Consider the following 21,263-nt stretch of genomic DNA (forward strand, 5'->3'; position numbering starts at 1 on the left):
AAAGTCTGCTCGGGGCCATCAGTATATCCTGGTAATTATGGACTATGCCACTCGATATCCTGAGGCTGTCCCTTTACGCACTATCACAACCAAGGCGATAGCTAAGGAGCTGGTGCAGGTATTTAGTAGAGTGGGAATACCAAAAGAAATTTTGACTGACCAAGGTACTCCATTTATGTCAAGGATCATGAAAGAATTGTGCAAGTTATTTAAGGTCACTCACCTCAGGACGTCCATCTACCATCCCCAAACTGACGGGTTGGTGGAAAGGTTTAATAAAACATTAAAAAGTATGTTAAAAAAGGTTGTTGAGAGAGATGGGAAAAACTGGGATTGTTTGTTGCCCTACTTGTTAATGGCCATCAGAGAAGTTCCTCAGTCCTCTACGGGGTTTTCTCCGTTTGATTTGTTGTATGGTAGACACCCCAGAGGGTTGTTGGATATTGCCAAAGAGACGTGGGAAGGACAGCCCACTCCTTATAGAAGCGTTATTGAGCATGTAACACAAATGCAGGATAGGATTGCAGCCGTGGTACCTGTTGTCAGAGAGCACATGGAACAGGCCCAAAGTGCTCAACAGAGGGTCTATAACCGGAGTGCCAAGATACGGGAATTTGCTCCTGGAGATAGAGTTCTTGTTTTGGTACCCACTGTGGAAAGCAAATTCCTAGCTAAATGGCAGGGTCCATTTGAGATTAGGGAAAAAGTGAATGAGGTTAATTACAAAGTATACCAGCCGGGAAAGAGAAAACCCGAACAGATTTACCATGTTAACTTAATCAAACCCTGGAAAGATAGGTTGTCTCTGTCAGCGGAGCCTTGCCCTTCGGTGTTTTCACCCCGGTTGCTTCCCGCAGTGAAGGTGTCAGAGACATTATCAGCTGATCAGAACAATCAGGTTAAAGAATTTCTCATCCAAAATAGGGAGGTATTTTCAGAGCTGCCTGGCCGAACGACCATAATAAAACATGACATTGTCACAGAACCAGGGGTCAGGGTTCATTTAAAGCCATATAGGATTCCTGAAGCTCAGCGAGAAGCTATTTCTAAGGAAGTTAAAACCATGTTAGAACTTGGAGTCATAGAGGAGTCTAACAGTGAGTGGTCCAGTCCCATAGTGCTCATCCCGAAGCCCGACGGTAGCATACGCTTCTGTAATGACTTTCGTAAGTTAAATGAGGTGTCCAAGTTTGACGCATACCCCATGCCCCGTGTGGATGAGCTTGTAGAAAGGCTGGGAACAGCCAGGTTTCTCACCACATTGGACCTGACCAAAGGTTACTGGCAAATACCTTTATCTGATAGCGCCAAAGAAAAAACAGCCTTTTCGGTTCCGGAGGGGCTGTACCAGTATAAGATGTTACCCTTTGGGTTGCATGGGGCTCCAGCAACCTTTCAACGGGCGATGGATAAAATTTTGAGGCCCCATAGAAAATATGCAGCTGCCTATTTGGATGATGTGGTAATTCACAGTACAGACTGGGGGTCCCATTTGGTTAAAGTACAAGCAGTACTGGACTCAATCAGAGAGGCAGGGTTAACTGCTAACCCAAAGAAGTGCTGCCTCGCAATGGAGGAGGTCAAATACTTGGGCTTCACCATAGGCAGAGGTCTGATTAGGCCCCAATTGAATAAAGTTGATGCTATTCAAAACTGGCCTCGTCCAGTGAATAAAAAACAGGTAAGGGCTTTTTTGGGAATTACTGGGTACTATAGACGGTTTATTCCTAATTTTGCGACCACAGCGGTGCCGTTGTCAGACCTTACCAAAGGGAAGCAGTCAAATGTGGTGAAATGGAACCCTGATGCAGAAAAGGCGTTCCAAGCGTTAAAAGTGGCTTTGTGTTCACAACCGGTGTTGATAACACCAGATTTTTCAAAAGAATTTGTGGTACAGACAGATGCCTCAGAGGTAGGGATAGGTGCTGTGCTGTCCCAAACCAGAGATGGGGACGAACACCCTATCATTTATTTGAGTAGGAAACTCAATGAGCATGAAAAAAGGTATGCCATTGTGGAAAAGGAGGCTTTGGCCATTAAGTGGGCACTAGATACCTTGAGATATTACCTCTTGGGTAGACAATTCAGACTAGTGACAGACCATGCCCCTTTAAAATGGATGTATGTAAATAGAGGCAAGAATGCTCGTGTAACTAGATGGTTTCTAGCGTTGCAGGACTTTAAGTTTACTGTCGAACATAGACCGGGAACACAATTGGCCAACGCAGATGCATTGTCTCGCATCTTCTGTTTGGGGGCTACAAGTGTTCCGGCCCCTAGGTCGAAACAGGGGAGGGGGATATGTGACAAGAACACTGGGATAGTGTTTGAGGGCAGGTATATTTGTCCCAGGTTCTTGTCTTACATGTTTTAGAAAATGTTAACTTCTAGGAAAAATGCTTTTTGTTTTGTCTGAACCTTTTCAGTTTGCTGTAAAAGCTGGGTAAAGGCTCTGAGAGAGAGATAAGGCGAGTTCTAGACATTGGGCCCAGTTCGGGTCTTTGGCCTCACAGAGGGCTAATCAGGGTTTCAGCTGTGTAAGTGTGTTATAGTGCTGCTAACCTGATTAGTATGGGCAGACTGCCTGGGAAGGCTGAGGGATCTGTGTGTGAGAGACACGCTTTCTGATGCAAGTAAGCTATACAGTATGTACTGAAGAACTCTGTGTTTTGTTTAGTGACAGTTAGGAATATCTTATGTTTAGTTAGTGCCGGACAGGCAAGGTATTTTTATTTTGGGGTTTGTTTTATTTTCTGTTTCAATAAAACTGGCCGGGGTCAGTTGTACCAGAAACTGGACTTGTGTTGTTCCTCAGCTGCTGCGTGCTACCATATTCCCCAGGAAAAGGCGCCTTGCACCCCTACAGTGTTACAACACAGTTACGCCCCTTTTGTATATTCCTCCCATATGATTTCATACCTCAGGAATACAGTGTTAGGCAATATTGTTATGCAATATTATTATGCAATATTATTATGCAATATTAGGACCATTGTCAAGAATACTCAAAGATACTCGTGAGCTTCAACTGTGTCCATATTAGGAATTACATCTGTACTCTATGAGCTTTTAGAAAGTGCGTAGTTGGAAACAATACTTAGCCAACAAAGTTGTTTTACTCTCAGGGTGTGTATAAAGTTCAAGATGAATTTGCTATATCATCTAGCTAGAATCAAAATGGATTCTGTTATGCTTTCATATTATACTAGTGAATATGAGAACCCTTTGCTTATTGGATGTATACATAATATACGTACTATCCCGTAGTGCACACACATAACTGTTAGGCCTTCAGCAGGTTGCCTCAGTCACAGTATTCGACATGATTGACAGAAGAAATATCCTGAGTCCTATTGAATTGAGTCACCATCGGTGTGAGGAGTAAATCTGGCGGCCGTGCTTGAAAAGTGTAGGACACGGGCGGGTGTGGACTTCTCCTGCTGCGATCAGTCTGTGGCAGTGATTTAGCCGATGGAAAAGTCCTAATTCGAAAGGTAGTGAGTCTAAATGTATGATAAAGTTAATTGGCCACAAGGCAGTGTGGCGCCGTCCGTAGAGGATGGTACGTGGCCGCCCGGTGAAAAGGCACAAGCCGGCTGACTGATGTAGGCGTCTTGTAATGCAGTAGATCGCTATCGCCTAGAAGATAAATTCTGCTTCTCGGCTGAATCCAGAGCTGTGCAGTCTCCAAACACGGACAGGTGCGGGCGTCCCGTAGTGCGGTTGATGACAGTCGTTCTGAGGACGAAATGATGCTGGGCTGAAGAGGCGTCGGGCAGCGACCAGTGTGTGAGGACGAGGATGCTTCCGGCAGCCGGAAAGAGAAGATTCGGAAGACGCGTTTCACCCGTATACCGGGCTTGATCACTTCCTGTCACGGGCTGAGTCCCTGCTGGTATTCATACGGTCTGAGCTGAAACGTGTCCAATCAGTGAATGGATGTGTTGCTCAGCAGCTGAATCCATTAATATAATGCAGCCTAAGTAGGCTGTATATTAAAGCCAAAATGAGTCAGACTCCGCAGGGAAACCCGTGTTGTTATGTGAGAAAAAAAGTCTGAAAAATAAAGGTAAAAAAACAGGTTTAAAACACAGCCATAATTAGAAACAAAAATATACATGCAAGACTACGAATACCTCGTTGATAGAGGAAAAATAGAGGAAAGCATATATGTTTAAACAGTATATTAGCATGCCATATATAACAAGATGAAGGATCAAAATCACAATTACCAGCTGTAATTGCTTATTAATCGATTAGTGCTTAATTGACCCTCTGTCAAAATAGATAAATTGACACTACTTTACAAAAGAATTATTTTATGAGAGAAGTAAGATGCTTAGCAGATCTCATAGGAGTTCAATAGCAGGTGTAATCTGGAATTAGATTGCCATTAGTCAACTCGTAGGTGTAAGGATACTGTAATGCGGGGAAAGGAATGGAAAACTACATGGCAAAAATAAGTTGTTATTAAAGAAGTATAATGGGTAGGGGGCAATGGGCACGAGGAATTAAAATCTAGGTCACCGAATGGGAAACATATAGGGAAGTAGTTTAGTGAAAAAGGAGCCTGATATAATGCCTGTATTGTAAGGTAAGTATAATATGTCTGTAGCGTTTAACACACAGTAATAGGAAATTTGATGGACAAGTGTGAGATATATTTGTATACGGGCATGAGGAAAATATATGGTAAAATCTACAATCAGAGAAGCTCTAAGTCGCTAAGTCAGAAACAATATGTATAGATATATACATAGACAGATAATGTTGGAGGAAAAAGGAAAAAATGGAGGAATATGTTTAGAAAATATATATATATATATATAAATACCTAAGGTAAATTAAATGCCGATAGTGATCCACATGTAATAGGGTGTGGTATTGGAAGTCGACAGTAACTAGGTCGACAATGTCCAGGTCGACCACTATTGGTCGACAGTAACTAGGTCGACAGGGTGTCTAGGTCGACATGTTCTAGGTCGACAGGTCAAAAGGTCGACATGAGTTTTTAATGTTATTTTGGTGTCGTTTTCTTCGTAGAGTGACCGGGAACCCCAATTAGTGCACCGCGTCCCCTCGCATGGCTCGCTTCGCTTGCCATGCTTCGGGCATGGTGCCTTCGCTCCGCTACCGCTTCGCTCGGCACAGATTACCGTTCCAATCGTAGTCCACGTGGATCGTTAAGTATGAAAAGGTTCAAAAAATGAAAACATTTGTGAAAAACTCATGTCGACCTTTTGACCTGTCGACCTAGAACATGTCGACCTAAAGACCCTGTCAACATAGACACCCTGTCGACCTACTTAATGTCGACCAATAGTGGTCGACCTAGACATTGTCGACCTAGTTACTGTCGACTTTCAGTCCGGATCCCCATGTACTAGTGATGAAGAGATTGATACTGGATAGGGAAATGGGTGAGTTGTGCTAGGGAAAATAGGTAAGAATATTGAACAATGGTGAAGTGAATAGGTAAATAAAAAATGAGAGGTGGTGTGGTAATAGTATGTAATGCAGCGTGAGCATATGGAAATGAAACCATGAAGTGAAAGGAAGGTATGAGATTGCAGTCTTGTGCTACATTGATAAAGGAAAATGTGAATGATAGAGATGAATTAGTGAATCATAGGTGTATGTGTAAGATGTAGACAGGGTGAAAATCAAATATGGGAATGTGTAGAAAAAATGTAGGAGAAAAAGAAGTGTTGTGGAGATAAAGGATAACGATGGGTGATTAGCATGTGACGACTCCATTAGTGAAGCTGGAAAGAAAGATAACAAAAATGGGAAAAGGCGAGAAATGAGCTAAGTGAATACTGACATTATTTAAATAGTGGTGTATAAACATGGGGCTGATATGCGATGTGTGAAATATTATCAGGATAAGTAACTTGGCATGGCAGGCCCTAAACTTCCAGATCAAATACTGGTCTCTCTTATACTTAGTGTGAATAGCTTATAGAAAAGCACTAGAATTGATGTGCTCGTTCAGGCCCCATGGTTTTAATCCTCCTAACCTAAATGTCCATTCACCCAAAATTAGTGAAACCAGGTGGCGCAACCTTATCACAACAAGATTTAAATGGTCAAAGAAAGGCTTACACAATAAATATGATAGAATGGTTCCAGCTCCAGATTGATTAACAGATTGAGTAATAAAATCACACTTTCATTCAAGCGGAACACACTATGTGTTGTATTTTCTCATTATTTTTTAGCCCATTGTTAATCAATCTGGAGCTGGAACCATTCTATCATATTTATTGTGTAAGCCTTTCTTTGACCATTTAAATCTTGTTGTGATAAGATTGCGCCACCTGGTTTCACTAATTTTAGGTGCATGATTCTATATTAAAACCACGGTGAAGGTTTTTTGTGTGACCAAGGGCTGCCACCTATTTATAAGCGCAATTAGGATCGTCTATTTTCGCTTTACTAAATGTCAGAGGCGTATCTAGCACGGGGCGAGCAGGGCACGTGCCCTGGGCGCCATGGCAGCCCCAACAGAGGGGGGCGCCACCGGCACCTGCACGGCCCACTCGCCCCATGCGTCAGGGATTCCGCCGACGCTACCCGCGGCGCTTTCCCTGTCTCCCCGGCTGCTGTGCCTGTCACAATAGACAGGCAGCGGCAGCCAGGAGCCTCCCCCTACTCCCCCCCCCTGCAAAGTACGCGATTGCGCGTGCGCGATCGTGACCTCGGGGGGGTGCGCGGCCCCTGAACAGTGCAGCCTCAGGTGAGCGGGCCGGGGTAAACTTTATACTTTCTTGTAGTGCCGGGACAGGGGAGGGAAGGGGGTGCGGGACATTGTGTATGTGTGTTAAGTGTGTGTATGTGGGACATTGTTCTTGTGGGACAGTGTGTGTGTGTGTGTGTGGGACAGTGTGCATGTGTGTTGTGTGTGGGACAGTGTGTGTGTGTTAATTGTGTGTGGGACAGTGTGAGTGTGTTAATTGTGTGTGTGTGGGACAGTTTGAGTGTGTGTTAATTGTGTGCGTGTGGGACAGTGTGCGTGTGTTAATTGTGTGAGTGTGTGACAGTGTGAGTGTGTTAATTGTGTGTGTGTGGGACAGTGTGAATGTGTGTTAATTGTGTGTGTGTGGGACAGTGTGAATGTGTGTTAATTGTGTGTGTGGGACAGTGTGAGTGTGTGTTAATTGTGTGTGTGGGACAGTGTGAGTGTGTTAATTGTGTGTGTGTGTGTGTGTGTGTGTGTGTGTGTGTGTGTGTGTGGGACAGTGTGAATGTGTGTTAATTGTGTGGGTGTGTTAATTGTGTGTGTGTGTGTGACAGTGTGAGTGTGTGTTAATTGTGTGTGTGTTATTTGTGTGTGTGGGACAGTGTGCGTGCGTGTGTGTTAATTGTGTGTGTGTGTGTGTGGGACAGTGTGCGTGTGTGTTAATTGTGTGTGTGTGTGTGTTAATTGTCCCGGAGGTTATTGGCGTCTGTAGTGTGCGCCCCGTCCTCCTCCGCTGCCGCTGACAGGAGCGGCGGTGTGCGGCTCTCCCCCTCCTCCGCCGGCTCCGTCCTCCCGTCGTGGCCCTGCAGTGTGTGCCGGTCTCCCCAGCAGCAGCAGCAGGTTAGTCTCCCCCCCCCCTCTCTCTCTCTCTCTCTCTCTCTCTCTCTCTCCTCCTGTGGATTGCAGTTTGTAAGTATCATTTTAATTTTTACAGGTACCCCTATTGAATTCTACTGGACAAGTGGACGTGATCGGCGTGGGATGTAGGTAAGTAATCTGTCTCTTATTTTTACAGGTACCCCTATTGGATTCTACTGGACAAGTGGACGTGATCGGCGTGGGATGTAGGTAAGTAATCTCTCTCTCATTTTTACAGATTCCCCTACTGGATTCTACTGGACAAGTGGACGTGACCGGCGTGGGATGTAGGTAAGTAATCTGTCTCTCATTTTTACAGGTACCCCTATTGGATTCTACTGGACAAGTGGACGTGACCGTCGTGGGATGTAGGTAAGTAATCTGTCTCTCATTTTTACAGATTCCCCTACTGGATTCTACTGGACAAGTGGACGTGACTGGCGTGGGATGTAGGTAAGTAATCTGTCTCTCATTTTTACAGATTCCCCTACTGGATTCTACTGGACAAGTGGACGTGACCGGCGTGGGATATAGGTAAGTATGTGTGAGTGTGTCAGTGTGTTTTAATAAATTTTTACTGTCACGGTGTGTGAGTTGTGTTTTTATTTGGGTATTTTTTCTGTTGTAGAACTACAGGTACCGGCGGGCCCGTTATTTCCCTGCATGTTGGTACTTGAGGTTCTCCAAGTACCAGCAAGCGGGGGAGGCTTTCTGGGCCTTGTAGTTCCAGAACAAAAAACAATATTCTTTTTTTACTTACATGGCTATCAGCCTCCCATCCACAGCCCACGGATGGGGGGGACAGCCTCGGGCTTCACCCCTGGCCCTTGGGTGCCTGGAGGGGGGGTGACCCCTTGATTTAAGGGGTCCCCACTCCTCCAGGGAACCCCAGCCAGTGGTGACTAGTTGGGGGGGTAATGCCACGGCCGCAGGGACCTACATAAATGGGTCCCCCGGCTGTGGCATTATGTCCCTGGCTAGTGGAGCCTGGTGCTGGTTTTAAAAATACGGGGGGACCCCTACATCTTTTGTCCCCCGTATTTTTGGAACCAGGACCGGACTAAGAGCCCGATGCTGGTTGTCTAAATACGGGGAACCCCTGTCCAATTTTATCCCAGTATTTAAACAACCAGGACCGGCTCAAAGAGCCCGAGGCTGGTTATACTTAGGAGGGGGGACCTCACTCAGTTTTTTTTTAAATTTTTAATCCATTCAGACCCTTCTCCATTAAGTTAATGGAAGCCCTGGACAACAAAATTGCATTCATGTCCTCCTCCCACTCCCTTCCCAGTCCCAAACACAAATTATTATTTTTTTCTATAAAAATGTACAATATATCACAAGTATGATGAGCAGGCATGCAGCGGGCATTGGCGGCTTTGGACTGAGTTGCAAATTAGTGGCGGAGGGCTGGGTCAGTTGATGGTGGGCGAGTTTGTAAGCCATTGGTGGTGGCAGCGGGCATCGGCTCAGAGGCAGTGACGGGCATTGGCTCGGTGGCGGTAGGGGTCATCGGCAGGATTCGGCAGACATTATGGCTGTAGTGCCTCACCGCACGCCACTGACCTCACTGCACGCCACTGGTGTGTGGGACAGTGTGCGTGTGTGTTAATTGTGTGTGTGGGACAGTGTGAGTGTGTGTTAATTGTGTGTGTGTGGAACAGTGTCAGTGTGTGTAAATTTTTGCAGTCCAGTGTGTGTGTGGGGGAGAGGAAAGTAAGAGAATGTGTGTGTGTAGTCTGAGTGGGTGTGTGTAGGATTTGGGGGTGGCCAGTCTGTGTGTGTGTAATCAGTGTGTGTGGGATGTACTAATGGCCATTTACCGAAGAGAGATATGTATTAAACCACGGGCACTGAGATGCCCTTCTCACTCACCATCCAGCTGGGTGGGCGAGCCGGGCGGGTGGAAAGCCAGCAGCAGGGGCAGCATGCCGGATATCAGCAGCCGAGGGTAGGGGCTGTAATGCACGTGCGGAGCCCAAAGCCGGAGATCAGCAGCATGTTGACCGGCAATAAGCAGCTTCTGCTTCCGCGTTCAACATGCTGCTGATCTCCGGCTTTGGGCTACGCAGGGTTCGGGGGATGGGTGTCCTCTGCCGGTGTACTGCAGCTCCGGGGGTGCGGGCTCCGGAGGCTTTCAGCACTGTTGAATATCCAGCTGCCTCAAGTATGTACAGCCCGCACCCTCTGCTGCTGATATCCGGCATGCTGCTGCTGGCTGTCCCCCCGCCCGGCTCGGCCACACAGCTGTATGGTGAGAAGGGCATCTCAGTTCCTGAGGTTTAACACATATGCCTCAGAAAATGGCCTCTGCGGTAAACGATACTAATGCTTACCGTGATAGTAACAGCGGGGAGGAAGGCGCACATCGGGATCCTGCAGCATGAAACAAGAACCCCTTCGGAGCGCAGCAGACCACACTGAAAAGGGTGCATACCCGGTGCAGTGCTCTGCATCCCGGGTGGTGCCGAAGATGTGGAGTGTCGGAGGTGGCAGAAGCGCCGCAGCTTTGGGTGAGAAACCGCTGCAGCCCTTCCGCTGCTAAACTCTGCAATTAGTCTATTAAGGGGGTGGGCTCCCCTCATCATAGTGCCCCACAGGCCATGTTAATTCTGGGTGTAGGATCCCCTAACTCTATAATGGGAATTTTGGCTCATATCATGTGCTGTAACGTGAATTTTGGCTCATACCGTGTGCTATAATGTGAATTTCCGCTCATACTATGTGGGGTAATGTGAATTTTAGCTCATTCCGTGTGCTGTAATGTGAATTTCGGCTCATACCGTGTGCTGTAATGTGAATTTCGGCTCATACCATGTGGGGTAATGTGAATTTTGGCTCATACCATGTGGAGTAATGTGAATTTTGGCTCATACCGTGTGCTATAATGTGAATTTCGGCTCATACCGTGTGCTATAATGTGAATTTTGGCTCATACCAGGTGGGGTAATGTGAATTTCGGCTCATACTGTGTGCTATAATGTGAATTTCGGCTCATGCCGTGTGGGGCAATGTGAATTTCGGCTCATACTGTGTGCTATAATGTGAATTTCGGCTCATACCGTGTGCTATAATGTGAAAGGGGCACCAGTACTAGATAGTATAAGGGGTCCTACTACACTGAAGGACACGCCCCTTTTGAGTGACGTGTCTGCACTCTTTCATTCCACCTTCAAAAATTCAACTTCGACCACTGCACCTACATACACATACATACACACCCTGACATCTTTATATGCAGTGACACCGGTGGCGTCTGCACATACTTTCCTTTTGTATTTTTTTTTATTATTATTATCATTTTATTAATTTATTATTTTTATAAAAAAAAAAAAAAATTTGGGGGGGGGGCACCATTATTGATCTTGCCCTGGGCTCCAAAAACCCTAGTTACGCCTCTGCTAAATGTCCATTCACTTTCTTTTTTGATGAGTTCCTTGCTTAAATCACCTCCCCGTATGCCTAAATGTACTCTGTCCAGACCGAATGCACGCATCTCATAGGGAGAATCTTGGTGTTGTGCATGAAAATGTCTTGCTACAGATGTTAGTTTTTTGCCCTTGAGCAGGTCTGATGAGGCATTTCTGATGGTTCCCATGTGTTCCAAAATTCTTGTTTTGAATTTTCTTGTGGTCATACCAACGTACCGTTGATTACAGCTACAGATTAAACAGTAGACCAGTCCTTGTGTGTCACAGTTGAAAAAGTGTCTCAAGGGGATGTCTTGTCCCCATTTATCTTTAACTTTGTCTATTATCTGGATCTGTGGGCACGCTTTGCATTGGCCACATGGGAAGGATCCTGTAACATTTCTGGATCTGATGGGATCTCGTGTGAAATGGCTCTGAACTAACATATCCTTCATGTTATTGGATCTTCTCCAGCTAATCTGGAGGGTGGAGTCCAACAGAGGTGATAAGCCTGCATTCAGATGTAAGACTGGTAGGTGTTTCTGAATTGCATGTTTTACTTGGCGCCATTCCGGACAGAAGGTGCCCACAAACCGAATCTGAGAGTCCCCACCTTTGTCCTTCGGTTTATCTTGGAAGATCAAAGTCTCCCTATTGATTTTGAGAACGGAGTTTTGAGCTCTCTTAAGGGCACGCTTACTGTACCCTCGGGCTTGTAATCGTGTCGCAAGTTCTTGGCTTTTTTGTTTGTACACATCATTTTCTGTGCAGTTGCGCCTAAGTCTAAGAAATTCCCCTTTTGGGATATTCTCGATAGTCGGTGGGAAGTGCAGTTTTATTATTCCGACTTTTGTTTTTCGCCTTTCGCTTATATACCTAAAAAAAAGTTTTGCCTCCTTTACCCACTAACTGGGCCATTTTCTCCTCAGCTCGTGCCTTTGCACATCTGATTACCTTCTTAGTCTCCTTCTGTCTAACAAGATATATCTCTTTGTCACAATTCACTTACAAAGCCAAGCTCCACTTTAGAATACAAGCTCTCACAATGAGCAACCTCCAATGAGTCTGGTCACTGTTTAAATAGTATCTCAGGCAGCTGTTGTGCCTCTCTGTGTTCCCTGGAAGTGTGTCCATGCATACCCACAAGCTGTGTGAGATTGGATGTCTGTAATTGTCTAAGAAGTGCTGGAGTCTGGCGTCCTATGTGCCGCATTTCAGCAGCTGACTGACCAGAATTCCTGTCACTGTGCGGGTTGCTTGCTCTGTCTTGTAAATTGTTTTCTTCCATGCAGGTAATGTGACAAAGAGAAATGCTATGCACAGTGCCATGGACTAGTATGCACAGTGCCAGGTGGACTGTTATGCACAGTGCCATGCGGACTGTTATGCACAGTGCCATGGGGACTAGTATGTACAGTGCCTTGCGGGCTATTATGTACAGTGCCGTGTGGACTAGTATGCACAGTGCCATGCGGGGACTATTATGCACAGTGCCATGCAGGGAATATTATGCACAGTGCCATGCGGGGACTATTATTCACAGTGCCATGCAGGGACTGTTATGCACAGTGCCATGTGGGGACTGTTATGCACAGTGCCATGTGGGGACTATTATACACAGTGCCATGCGGAGATTGTTATGCACAGTGCCGTGCAGGGACTATTATGCACAGTGCCGTGCGGGGACTATTATGCACAGTGACATGTGAAGACTGTTATACACAGTGCCATGTGGGCTATTATGCACAGTGCCATGCGGGGACTATTATGCACAGTACCATGCGCGGACTATTATGCACAGTGCCATGTGGACTAGTATGCACAAAGCCGTGCGAGGACTGTTATGCACAGTGCCATGCGGGGTCTGTTATACACAGTGCTAGTGTTCACTCTAGGCTGTTTTAGCAGGGCGCCGCGCCCTGCCCGTTTTTTAACAGGCAAAACCCGCCCTGCCCCTTTTGCGGCGCCCTGCTAGAACAGCCGCCCGCTCCCTGCCCTCCCGGCGTGTATAGATGCCGTGCGCATGCGCGCGGCATCCATTCACGCATTGGGAGAGGGCAGGGCACGCCCCCAACAGTGACGTCGCCGGCCACAGACGCTCTCTATAGTAGCGTCTGTGGGCCGCACCGCCCCCTAAAATGACGGAGGCGTGGCCACGCCCCCTAATTTGCGTGGCCGCGCCCCCATTTCGGACGCGCACCTGTGCCCCTGGAGTCCGGCGCCCTGCCCCTTTTCACTCCTAGAGTGAACACTACAGTGCCATGTGGATTAGTATGCACAGTGCCATTTGAGGACTATTATGCACAGTGCCATGCAGGGACTATTATGCACACTGCCATGTGGGGACTGTTATACACAGTGCCATGTGGACTAGTATGCACAGTGCCATGTGAGGACTATTATGCACAGTGCCATGCAGGGACTATTATGCACAGTGCCATGCGGGGACTGTTATACACAGTGCCATGTGAACTATTATGCACAGTGCCATGCGGGAACTATTATGCACAGTGCCATGTGAGGACTATTATGCACAGTGCCATGCGGGGACTGTTACACACAGTGGCATGTGGACTATTATGCACAGTGCCATGCGGGGACTATTATTCACATTGCCATGCGGGGACTATTATGCACAGTGCCATGCGGGGACTATTATGCATAATGCCATGTGGGGACTGTTATACACAGTGCCATATGGACTAGTATGCACACTGCCACGCGGGGACTATTATGCACAGTGCCATGTGGGGACTGTTATACACAGTGCCATGCGGGGACTGTTATGCACAGTGCCATGTGGGGTCTGTTATACACAGTGCCATGTGGACTAGTATGCACAGTGCCATGCGGGGACTGTTATGTACAGTGCCATGTGGGGACTGTTATACACAGTGCCATGTGGACTAGTATGCACAGTGCCATGCGGGGACTGTTATGCACAGTGCCATGTGGGGACGGTTATACACAGTGCCATGTGGACTAGTATGCACAGTGCCATGTGGGGACTGTTATACACAGTGCCATGTGGGTAATATTATGCACATTGCCATGGGGGGACTGTTATACACAGTGCCATGTGGACTAGTATGCACACTGCCATGCTTGGACTATTATGCACAGTGCCAGGCAGACTGCTATGCGGACTGGTATGACCTATTTGAGGGGTTTGTTTCCATAAAGGTTGGCCTCTGTTATAGTGTTGATAATTTTGGAAATGACCCTCAGGGTAGTAAGGAGAACACAGTGGATGAGTGGGTGTATTGTGTAATCTAGTCACTAGCGCACTATGGAAGGAATGTGCTTCTCTGTGTTCCCTGGAAGTGTGTCCATGCATACCCACAAGCTGTGTGAGATTGGATGTCGGCAATTGTCTTTTATTGTCAAAGTGCTGGAGTCTGGTGTCCTATGTGCCGCCTTTCAGCACCTGACTGACCAGAATTCCTGTCACTGTGCGGGTTGCTTCCTCTGTCTTGTAAATTGTTTTCTTCTGTGAAGGTAAAGTGACAAAGAGAAATGGGACAAAAAAACTCTACATTTTATAAATCAGACAGCAAAAGTACGTGTATCAGCAAATTCGCCGCCGATACACGTACTTTGTCGAATTTGCCGGCATTTTCGACAGGTTTTTGGCCCGTTTTCGACAATGCCAATTCGACTTTAAAAAAAGTCGGATTGGCATGTTGAAAACGGGACCAAAGACAGCGGAAACACCCCAAATTGAATACTGAACTGTCGGATCCTCACGCTCACTGTCGGATCGCTCACGCACACTGCGCAATTATGAAGGATGGAGCGATATCTAGTACCGTCCTTTATTAAACGTCACCACCTTGTACACAATATCTTGTGATTAGCAGCGCAACACAGCCAACCAGAAAGTATTATATGTGACCCGTGGGAGCGCACAATTGTACGTACACGCTGCATAATATGCGCCATTGGTCCTTTCAGAATGAAAAATCACGCTATCGCGCAGGTGTGTATCCGGCCAAATTTATAAGAAATCATTGCTAGCCGTCAGTGGTGCTGCAGGTAATGAGGCCCACTGATGTTTTTCAAAGACATGACAGAAGCAGCAGTAACTATTAGTAACCAGTGCCAACAGCAACACCATTCGTTATGAAATATGACCCATACTGTATAATAGGTTTTTATGTAAAGAAAAAGTGTGTAATATAGCACATAAAGTACCACTTACTGGTGCTATGCAGCGTAAAAATCTTGACGCAGGTGCCCCAGCCACTCAACACTGGTTACCACGATCCAGATCGCGCCCTGTCACTCACTGCCCAATGCGTTTCAGACCCGGGAAAAACCATGGTAACTAGTCCCAGATTGACCCTTTCACACAGTAAAACAACCTGGGTTGACCCGGCTCGTGCCATTAAATTACCAGGTTGTTTTCTCTGTGTGAAAGGGGGTATAAGCACTGATACTCTTCAGTTTAATCTCAGTTAATGACATCAGGCATTTTCTAAGTGTTATTTTATTGTTTTGTGGGTTATTTAGGGTGAAGATCTGACTAATATTAAAGTAGAAGAGATAGAGGAAGAAGAGACGTATGTGACTGATATGAAGGCAGAAGATATGGATGGAGAAGAGATGTATCTGAGGGATGATCATCAGTGCAAGGAGGAGGAAATCCCTACAGATATCAGCACAGGTGAGTAATAAACACTAATTACAGAACAGCGTCACATATTCTCCTTGCTCAGTCACTACAGCAATCTCTTATCCTACACCCTCCTCCGTCAGTATAGACTAGTGAGGGAAATTTATCTACCCAGTGGGGGAGTCAGGAGCCATCAGCCCCTGTTATACTCCTGCTCTCCCCTCACATCATGTCACTGTGTGTTACCAGCCCAGAAGTCTGACCAGTCTCCCCCCCCCCCCACTCTCTGGTGTATCTCATACATCAGGAGCCATCAGCCCCTATTATACTCCTGCTCTCCCCCTCACATCATGTCACTGTGTGTTACCAGCCCAGAGATCTGACCAGTCTCATTCCCACACTCTCTGGTGTATCTCATACATCAGCCCCTATTATACTCCTGCTCTCCGCCTCACATCATGTCACTGTGTGTTACCAGCCCAGAGATCTGACCAGTTTCCTCCCCACACTCTCTGGTGTATCTCATACATCAGGAGCCATCAGACCCTATTATACTCCTGCTATCCCCCTCACATCATGTCACTGTGTGTTACCAGCCCAGGGATCTGACCAGTCTCCTCCCAACACTCTCTGGTGTATCTCATACATCAGGAGCCATCAGTCCCTATTATACTCCTGCTCTCCCCCTCACATCATGTCACTGTGTGTTACCAGCCCAGAGATCTGACCAGTCTCCTCCCCACACTCTCTGGTGTATCTCCTATATCAGACTCATTCTCTCCCTCACATCATCTCACTGTGTCTGTATCTCCCACCCACACTGCTACTATACACTGACTTAGGAAGAAAGAAAGAAAGAAAATAACTAAACATTGTGAACTTAGTAATAGAATGACGATATGTTCCTAGTTACATAAAATAAATACTTCCATACATTTTATTTTATTTCCAGCAGATGGACGCACAAGCAAGAAGACCTCAGAGGGAGATCTCATATTGTATACAGATGATTACATCACACAGGATTCTCCAGGAGACATCCCAATTACAGTATATCTACCCCCAGTATCTCACAGTGCAGATATGTCATCTGTTCCCTCTAATTGTGAGGAATACTCATCCATTATTACTACACACAGTACAGCTCACAGAGTAGATAAAAACTTTCTCTGTTCTGAGTGTGGGAAATGTTTTACAATGAAATCACATCTTATTGCACATCAGAGAAGTCACACAGGTGAGAAACCATTTCCATGCTCTGAGTGTGGGAAATATTTTGTACACAAATCACATCTTTTTAGACATCAGAGAAATCACACAGGGGTGAGGCCATTTGCATGCTCCGAGTGTGGGAAATGTTTTACACGGAAATCTTATCTTCTTACACATCAGAGACATCACACAGGGGAGAAGCCATTTCAATGCTCTGAGTGTGGCAAATGTTATACTGACAAATCAAATCTTTCCAAACATAGAAAAAGACATAAAAAAGATGAGCTGCCGCAGCCATCTTCACTGTAACTTCAGCGGCTCTTTTGGCCAATACTCAGCTTCTCATACCTGCTTCTATTGTGCCCTGGGTGAGTGTTTTGGGCTCTGCAGCTATTTTGTCTTTCCCCTGGCAGTATTCTGCTGTTTTCATTAAGAATATCATAGGAGGCTTCACAGACTGTGCCTTATCTTAGTTTTCTGAGCAGTCTCTGGGATTGCTTTATATATCGTACCTGCCCTTATCAGCTTAAATGTGAAATATTACATGATGATGCCTCCTGCTCACACGTCTCCTATCACCCGAGTTGTTTGATGGCCTAATCCTTAGAAACAAAGTGGAGCCATTATTTATTACATCGAGTTGCCTACTGAGTTTACGTGCTTAAGCTGCCTCATTATGGCCACAAAATTAATCAAGGGGCCATGGGGGTCATTCAGATCTGATCGCTGGGCTGCGTTTTTTGCAGTCCCGCCATCAGATAGTCGCCGCCTACAGGGAGAGTGGGTTTTCATGTGTAGCAGCCCAGGACTTACTCTTCCAGTGCGATGGGAACAGGCTGATCGGGACCGGATTTGATGTCAGACACCCTCCCTCAAAACGCTTGAGCCTGCCTGCGTTTTTACGGACACTCCCTGAAAACGGTCAGTTGCCACCCACAAATGCCCTCTTCCTGTCAATCTCCTTGTGAACACCAGTGCGAAAGGATCCTTTGCACCATCCTGTTGCTATCCAGCGATCCCTGTTGCTGCCGTCAGTCGCGCCTGCGTATTGCGGTGCATACGCATGCGCAATTCGGATCGGATTGCCCGCTGTGCGAAAACACACATCACCGATCAGATCTGAATGACCCCCTAAATGCAATAGTCTGCGAGCTGCGGCACTTTGTGTGAGTCTGCCCATATTTTTAAGGCGGCTATTATTTACAGGGCCTAGTTTTGCTTTGTAAATGATTTCCGCTTTAAAAGTATGGGCAGACTTGCATAGATTTCCGCAGCTCACAGACTATTACATTTAGCCTAATTACCTATATTAATGGTGCTGGAGTATCTGGCTCACAGAAGGGGTCACCTGCTTCTCCCGCCAATGCAAGCCAAGGCCAACTGGCACTCTTTTGGTGGGAACTATGAAACACCTCTCAAATTATAAAAGAAGTTGCTGATGATTTCCATACCCCTTTCCAAGCGTGATTCTAATTACAAACATCTTATACCTTTTCGGGAACATTCCCCAACCCCTCCCTAAACAGTTATGCAATACATTTTATAAAATTATATGGCACGTCATCTGAAAGGGGACTAAACCGAAAATAGCAAGAGACATCCTCTCTCTTCCTAAGAGTATGGGCTTTATTTAGAGTTGGACGCAGCCACTGCATTCACATGCATGGCCACGTCCAAAGGGTTCTGTGCATGCCAAGTAGCTGTAGTGCTACCCTACACTATGCGATCACATCCCGATAGTGATTGACGGGCGTCCGGGGGCGGTGTTGGGGGGGAGGGGGGCAGGAACTGCAGGCAAGATGACCGTTTTTGGGGAAGGCCGATGACATTGCCGTGTGACTTCATTGTTCGCAGATTTTGCTACAATAGCAAAATCTGCAACCAACTCTAAATAAACCCCTGTAAGCAGTGTAGCATTCCCCAACCTAGAGAAATATCAAGATGCTTGTTTATTTAATTAAGCCAGAGACCAGTGCCGGATTTCCCACTAGGCACTTGGGGCACGTGAGATCTCATGTGAGTAGCGAGATCTCGCACATGCCCAGAGGAGCCGGCTGGGCAGCGAGACATAGTGCATTAGTAGGGATCGCTGGAGGGGGGAGTTTTCATTACCCTGCTATGGCAGACAAAATGTTAATACATCCTGTGTTCCTTCTGCTTCACCTTGGTAATGATCCAGCTGAATAGACTGTCAATGAAACAAAAATTCATGTACTTCTACGCCGAGGAACAAACCAAACTAAAGATTGTGATTATTCTAAGTCCAAACAGATTTTTGGAGATAAAACAAGGTGTTTAAAAACAAACATGTTCTATAGGAAACTTCTGATGGTGGACAGCGCCCAAGAGAAGATTTAGTATATTCTTCAAGTACAGGATCTGTTTTGTGTGCCCCTTATAGAATATTTGGAGCACAAACTACTGTGAAAAGTGAACTCACTACTGAGGGTTTATCAGACTGGAAAAATTGTTCAAGTATTTTATCTCAACATGAAAACTCACAAGAACATGAGGATTGTGCACTGACATTATTAACAAGGAGAAAAAGGAATCCAGACACTAGAAACTGTGTATGAGTCCTATGTAGAGACAGAGGAGAAGTGCTGGTAAAATGTCCTACAAAGAATTTTTACTGTGGAAAAATAACTAGTAAGTTGTGGACTTGCATTACGAGGCTCAGAAGAAAAATTTGGATCTTTGCATAATGGAAATTACATGATGTCTCTTGAGCGGGATCCGGTCGGGATCCCGCCAGTTGAAATACCAAATAGGGTCACAAGCCCCACACGGGAATCCCAACCCGCTGGGATCCTAAATGATCGTGTGCCGAGCTGCAGGAGAGGTAAGCCGTGGGTGAGGGGAGGTTAGCTTTTAGGCTGAAGGGGGAGGGTTAGGTTTAGTTACCACTGGGGTTGGTTAGGATGTGGGAGGGTTTAGATTTAGGCTGCAGGAAGGGAGGGTTCCCATCAGGATTCTGATCATCGTGATGCCACCGTCAGTATTCTGACTGCCGGCATATCCATCCCAACCCTCTTGATCTTATAGCTGAATTTGATCCCTTTCTAGCACAACATAGAGAACGTTATGGAAATCCTGGATCAGGACAAACGCCATCTCTTTCTTCCATTATCTGTAATGAAGGGATAGATATACTTGCCAATAGAGTAAAAAAAAACATTCTTTATGAGATTAAAATAGCTAAATACTTTTCTATGGTTATTGATTCCACCCCAGACATTTCACACACAGATTAGCTGTCTTTTGTAATAAGATATGTTGAAGAACAAGGCGTAGCTGCTGAACGCTTTATTATGTTTTTGGTCAATCCTGGACTCAAGTCAGAAAACCTCATGGAACCAGGTATGAGTGTTTTGTATTCAAATTCCATAGATATTGGAAACCGTTAAGGTCAGTCCTATAACAACGCCAGCAATATGTCTGGAGCATATACAGGTCTACAAGCTCATATGAAAGAGAGAGATCCATTATGTCCCGTGTGCTGCGCAATCACTTATCTTGGGCACATCTGCTGCGAGCAGTTGTCGGGAAGCGTGGTCATTTTTTTCATTTAGTGCAAAACGTTTATAATTTTTTTGTAGGGTCTACAAAAAGATGGGAAATACCTTTGTCTTTAATGGAACCTGGCAGTAGAACACTAAAAAGTTTATCAGAAACTCGCTAGACTGCTCGAGAGGAGGCATGTACAAGCCTTGAAGAGAACTGGGAGTGTGTAGTACAGGCCCTCAATCCATATGAAAAACTGTCTGTAAGAAGCGAGGCATCTGGTCTCCCGTCTCGGCTAAAAGTTCTGATAAGCAAAGTTGGTATAGATTCCAGTGGCTCCTACCATAATGCCACACTCCCAGCATATCGCCTGGCCAGCTTGTCCAGCATCAGGTGCCATATCCCTGTGTACTGACAACATTTTTAAAGCTAGCTAACAGGTGCTACTAATCAGCTAGCTGCAGTTTCATCTCTGACCGAACAGAAAACCTGGACTGGATCCATGTTCAACTGCTGTTACACATTTAAACAGGTGAAATCCTGCTGTCCCTGCCGCAATCTTGAATTAATTTTGTTGAATCCCTTTGTAGTATGTTTGACCACAATGAAGGAAAAGCTATACAGATGAGTGATATGTACTATGAATGCACATCTAAAAGGGTATGGGAAACGTAAACTACATGCAGATGAAAACACAGAGAATGAGGTTTTGCTTAGAGGGATATAAAAGCTTAAGATTGAAATATTTTTTGTCATACGTGATCTTTTGAAATCTGAGCTGGAAAGGAGAAGAGAGGCGTCTAGTTTACTGATTGATATCTTTAGTCTTTTCAGCCACTTTCGAGAAAGCTCTTCTAGTAACCTTCATGAGCTTGCTGAAAATCTGCAGGCTGCATATGGAATGGATCTGGAGCGGCCTTTT

General features: G+C 45.8%; 1 protein-coding gene across 2 annotated transcripts in view; it reads left to right on the forward strand.

The window, feature by feature from the left end:
- LOC135054584 (oocyte zinc finger protein XlCOF7.1-like) overlaps positions 1-18,583 on the forward strand; it is a 66,889-nt gene extending 48,306 nt beyond the window's left edge. The window contains exons 6-7 of one of the 2 annotated variants that reach the window (XM_063957745.1): positions 15,523-15,676; positions 16,578-18,583. In XM_063957745.1, the coding sequence (XP_063813815.1) occupies positions 15,523-15,676; positions 16,578-17,146 (723 nt within the window). In that variant the 3' untranslated portion in view covers positions 17,147-18,583. The remainder of the gene's footprint in view (positions 1-15,522; positions 15,677-16,577) is intronic. The other variant, XM_063957746.1, reaches the window with a different exon arrangement.
- Positions 18,584-21,263: the final 2,680 nt, after the last annotated feature.

The sequence above is a fragment of the Pseudophryne corroboree genome, chromosome 3 (assembly GCF_028390025.1).
Source record: "Pseudophryne corroboree isolate aPseCor3 chromosome 3, aPseCor3.hap2, whole genome shotgun sequence".
In the NCBI taxonomy this organism is placed as follows: domain Eukaryota; kingdom Metazoa; phylum Chordata; class Amphibia; order Anura; family Myobatrachidae; genus Pseudophryne; species Pseudophryne corroboree.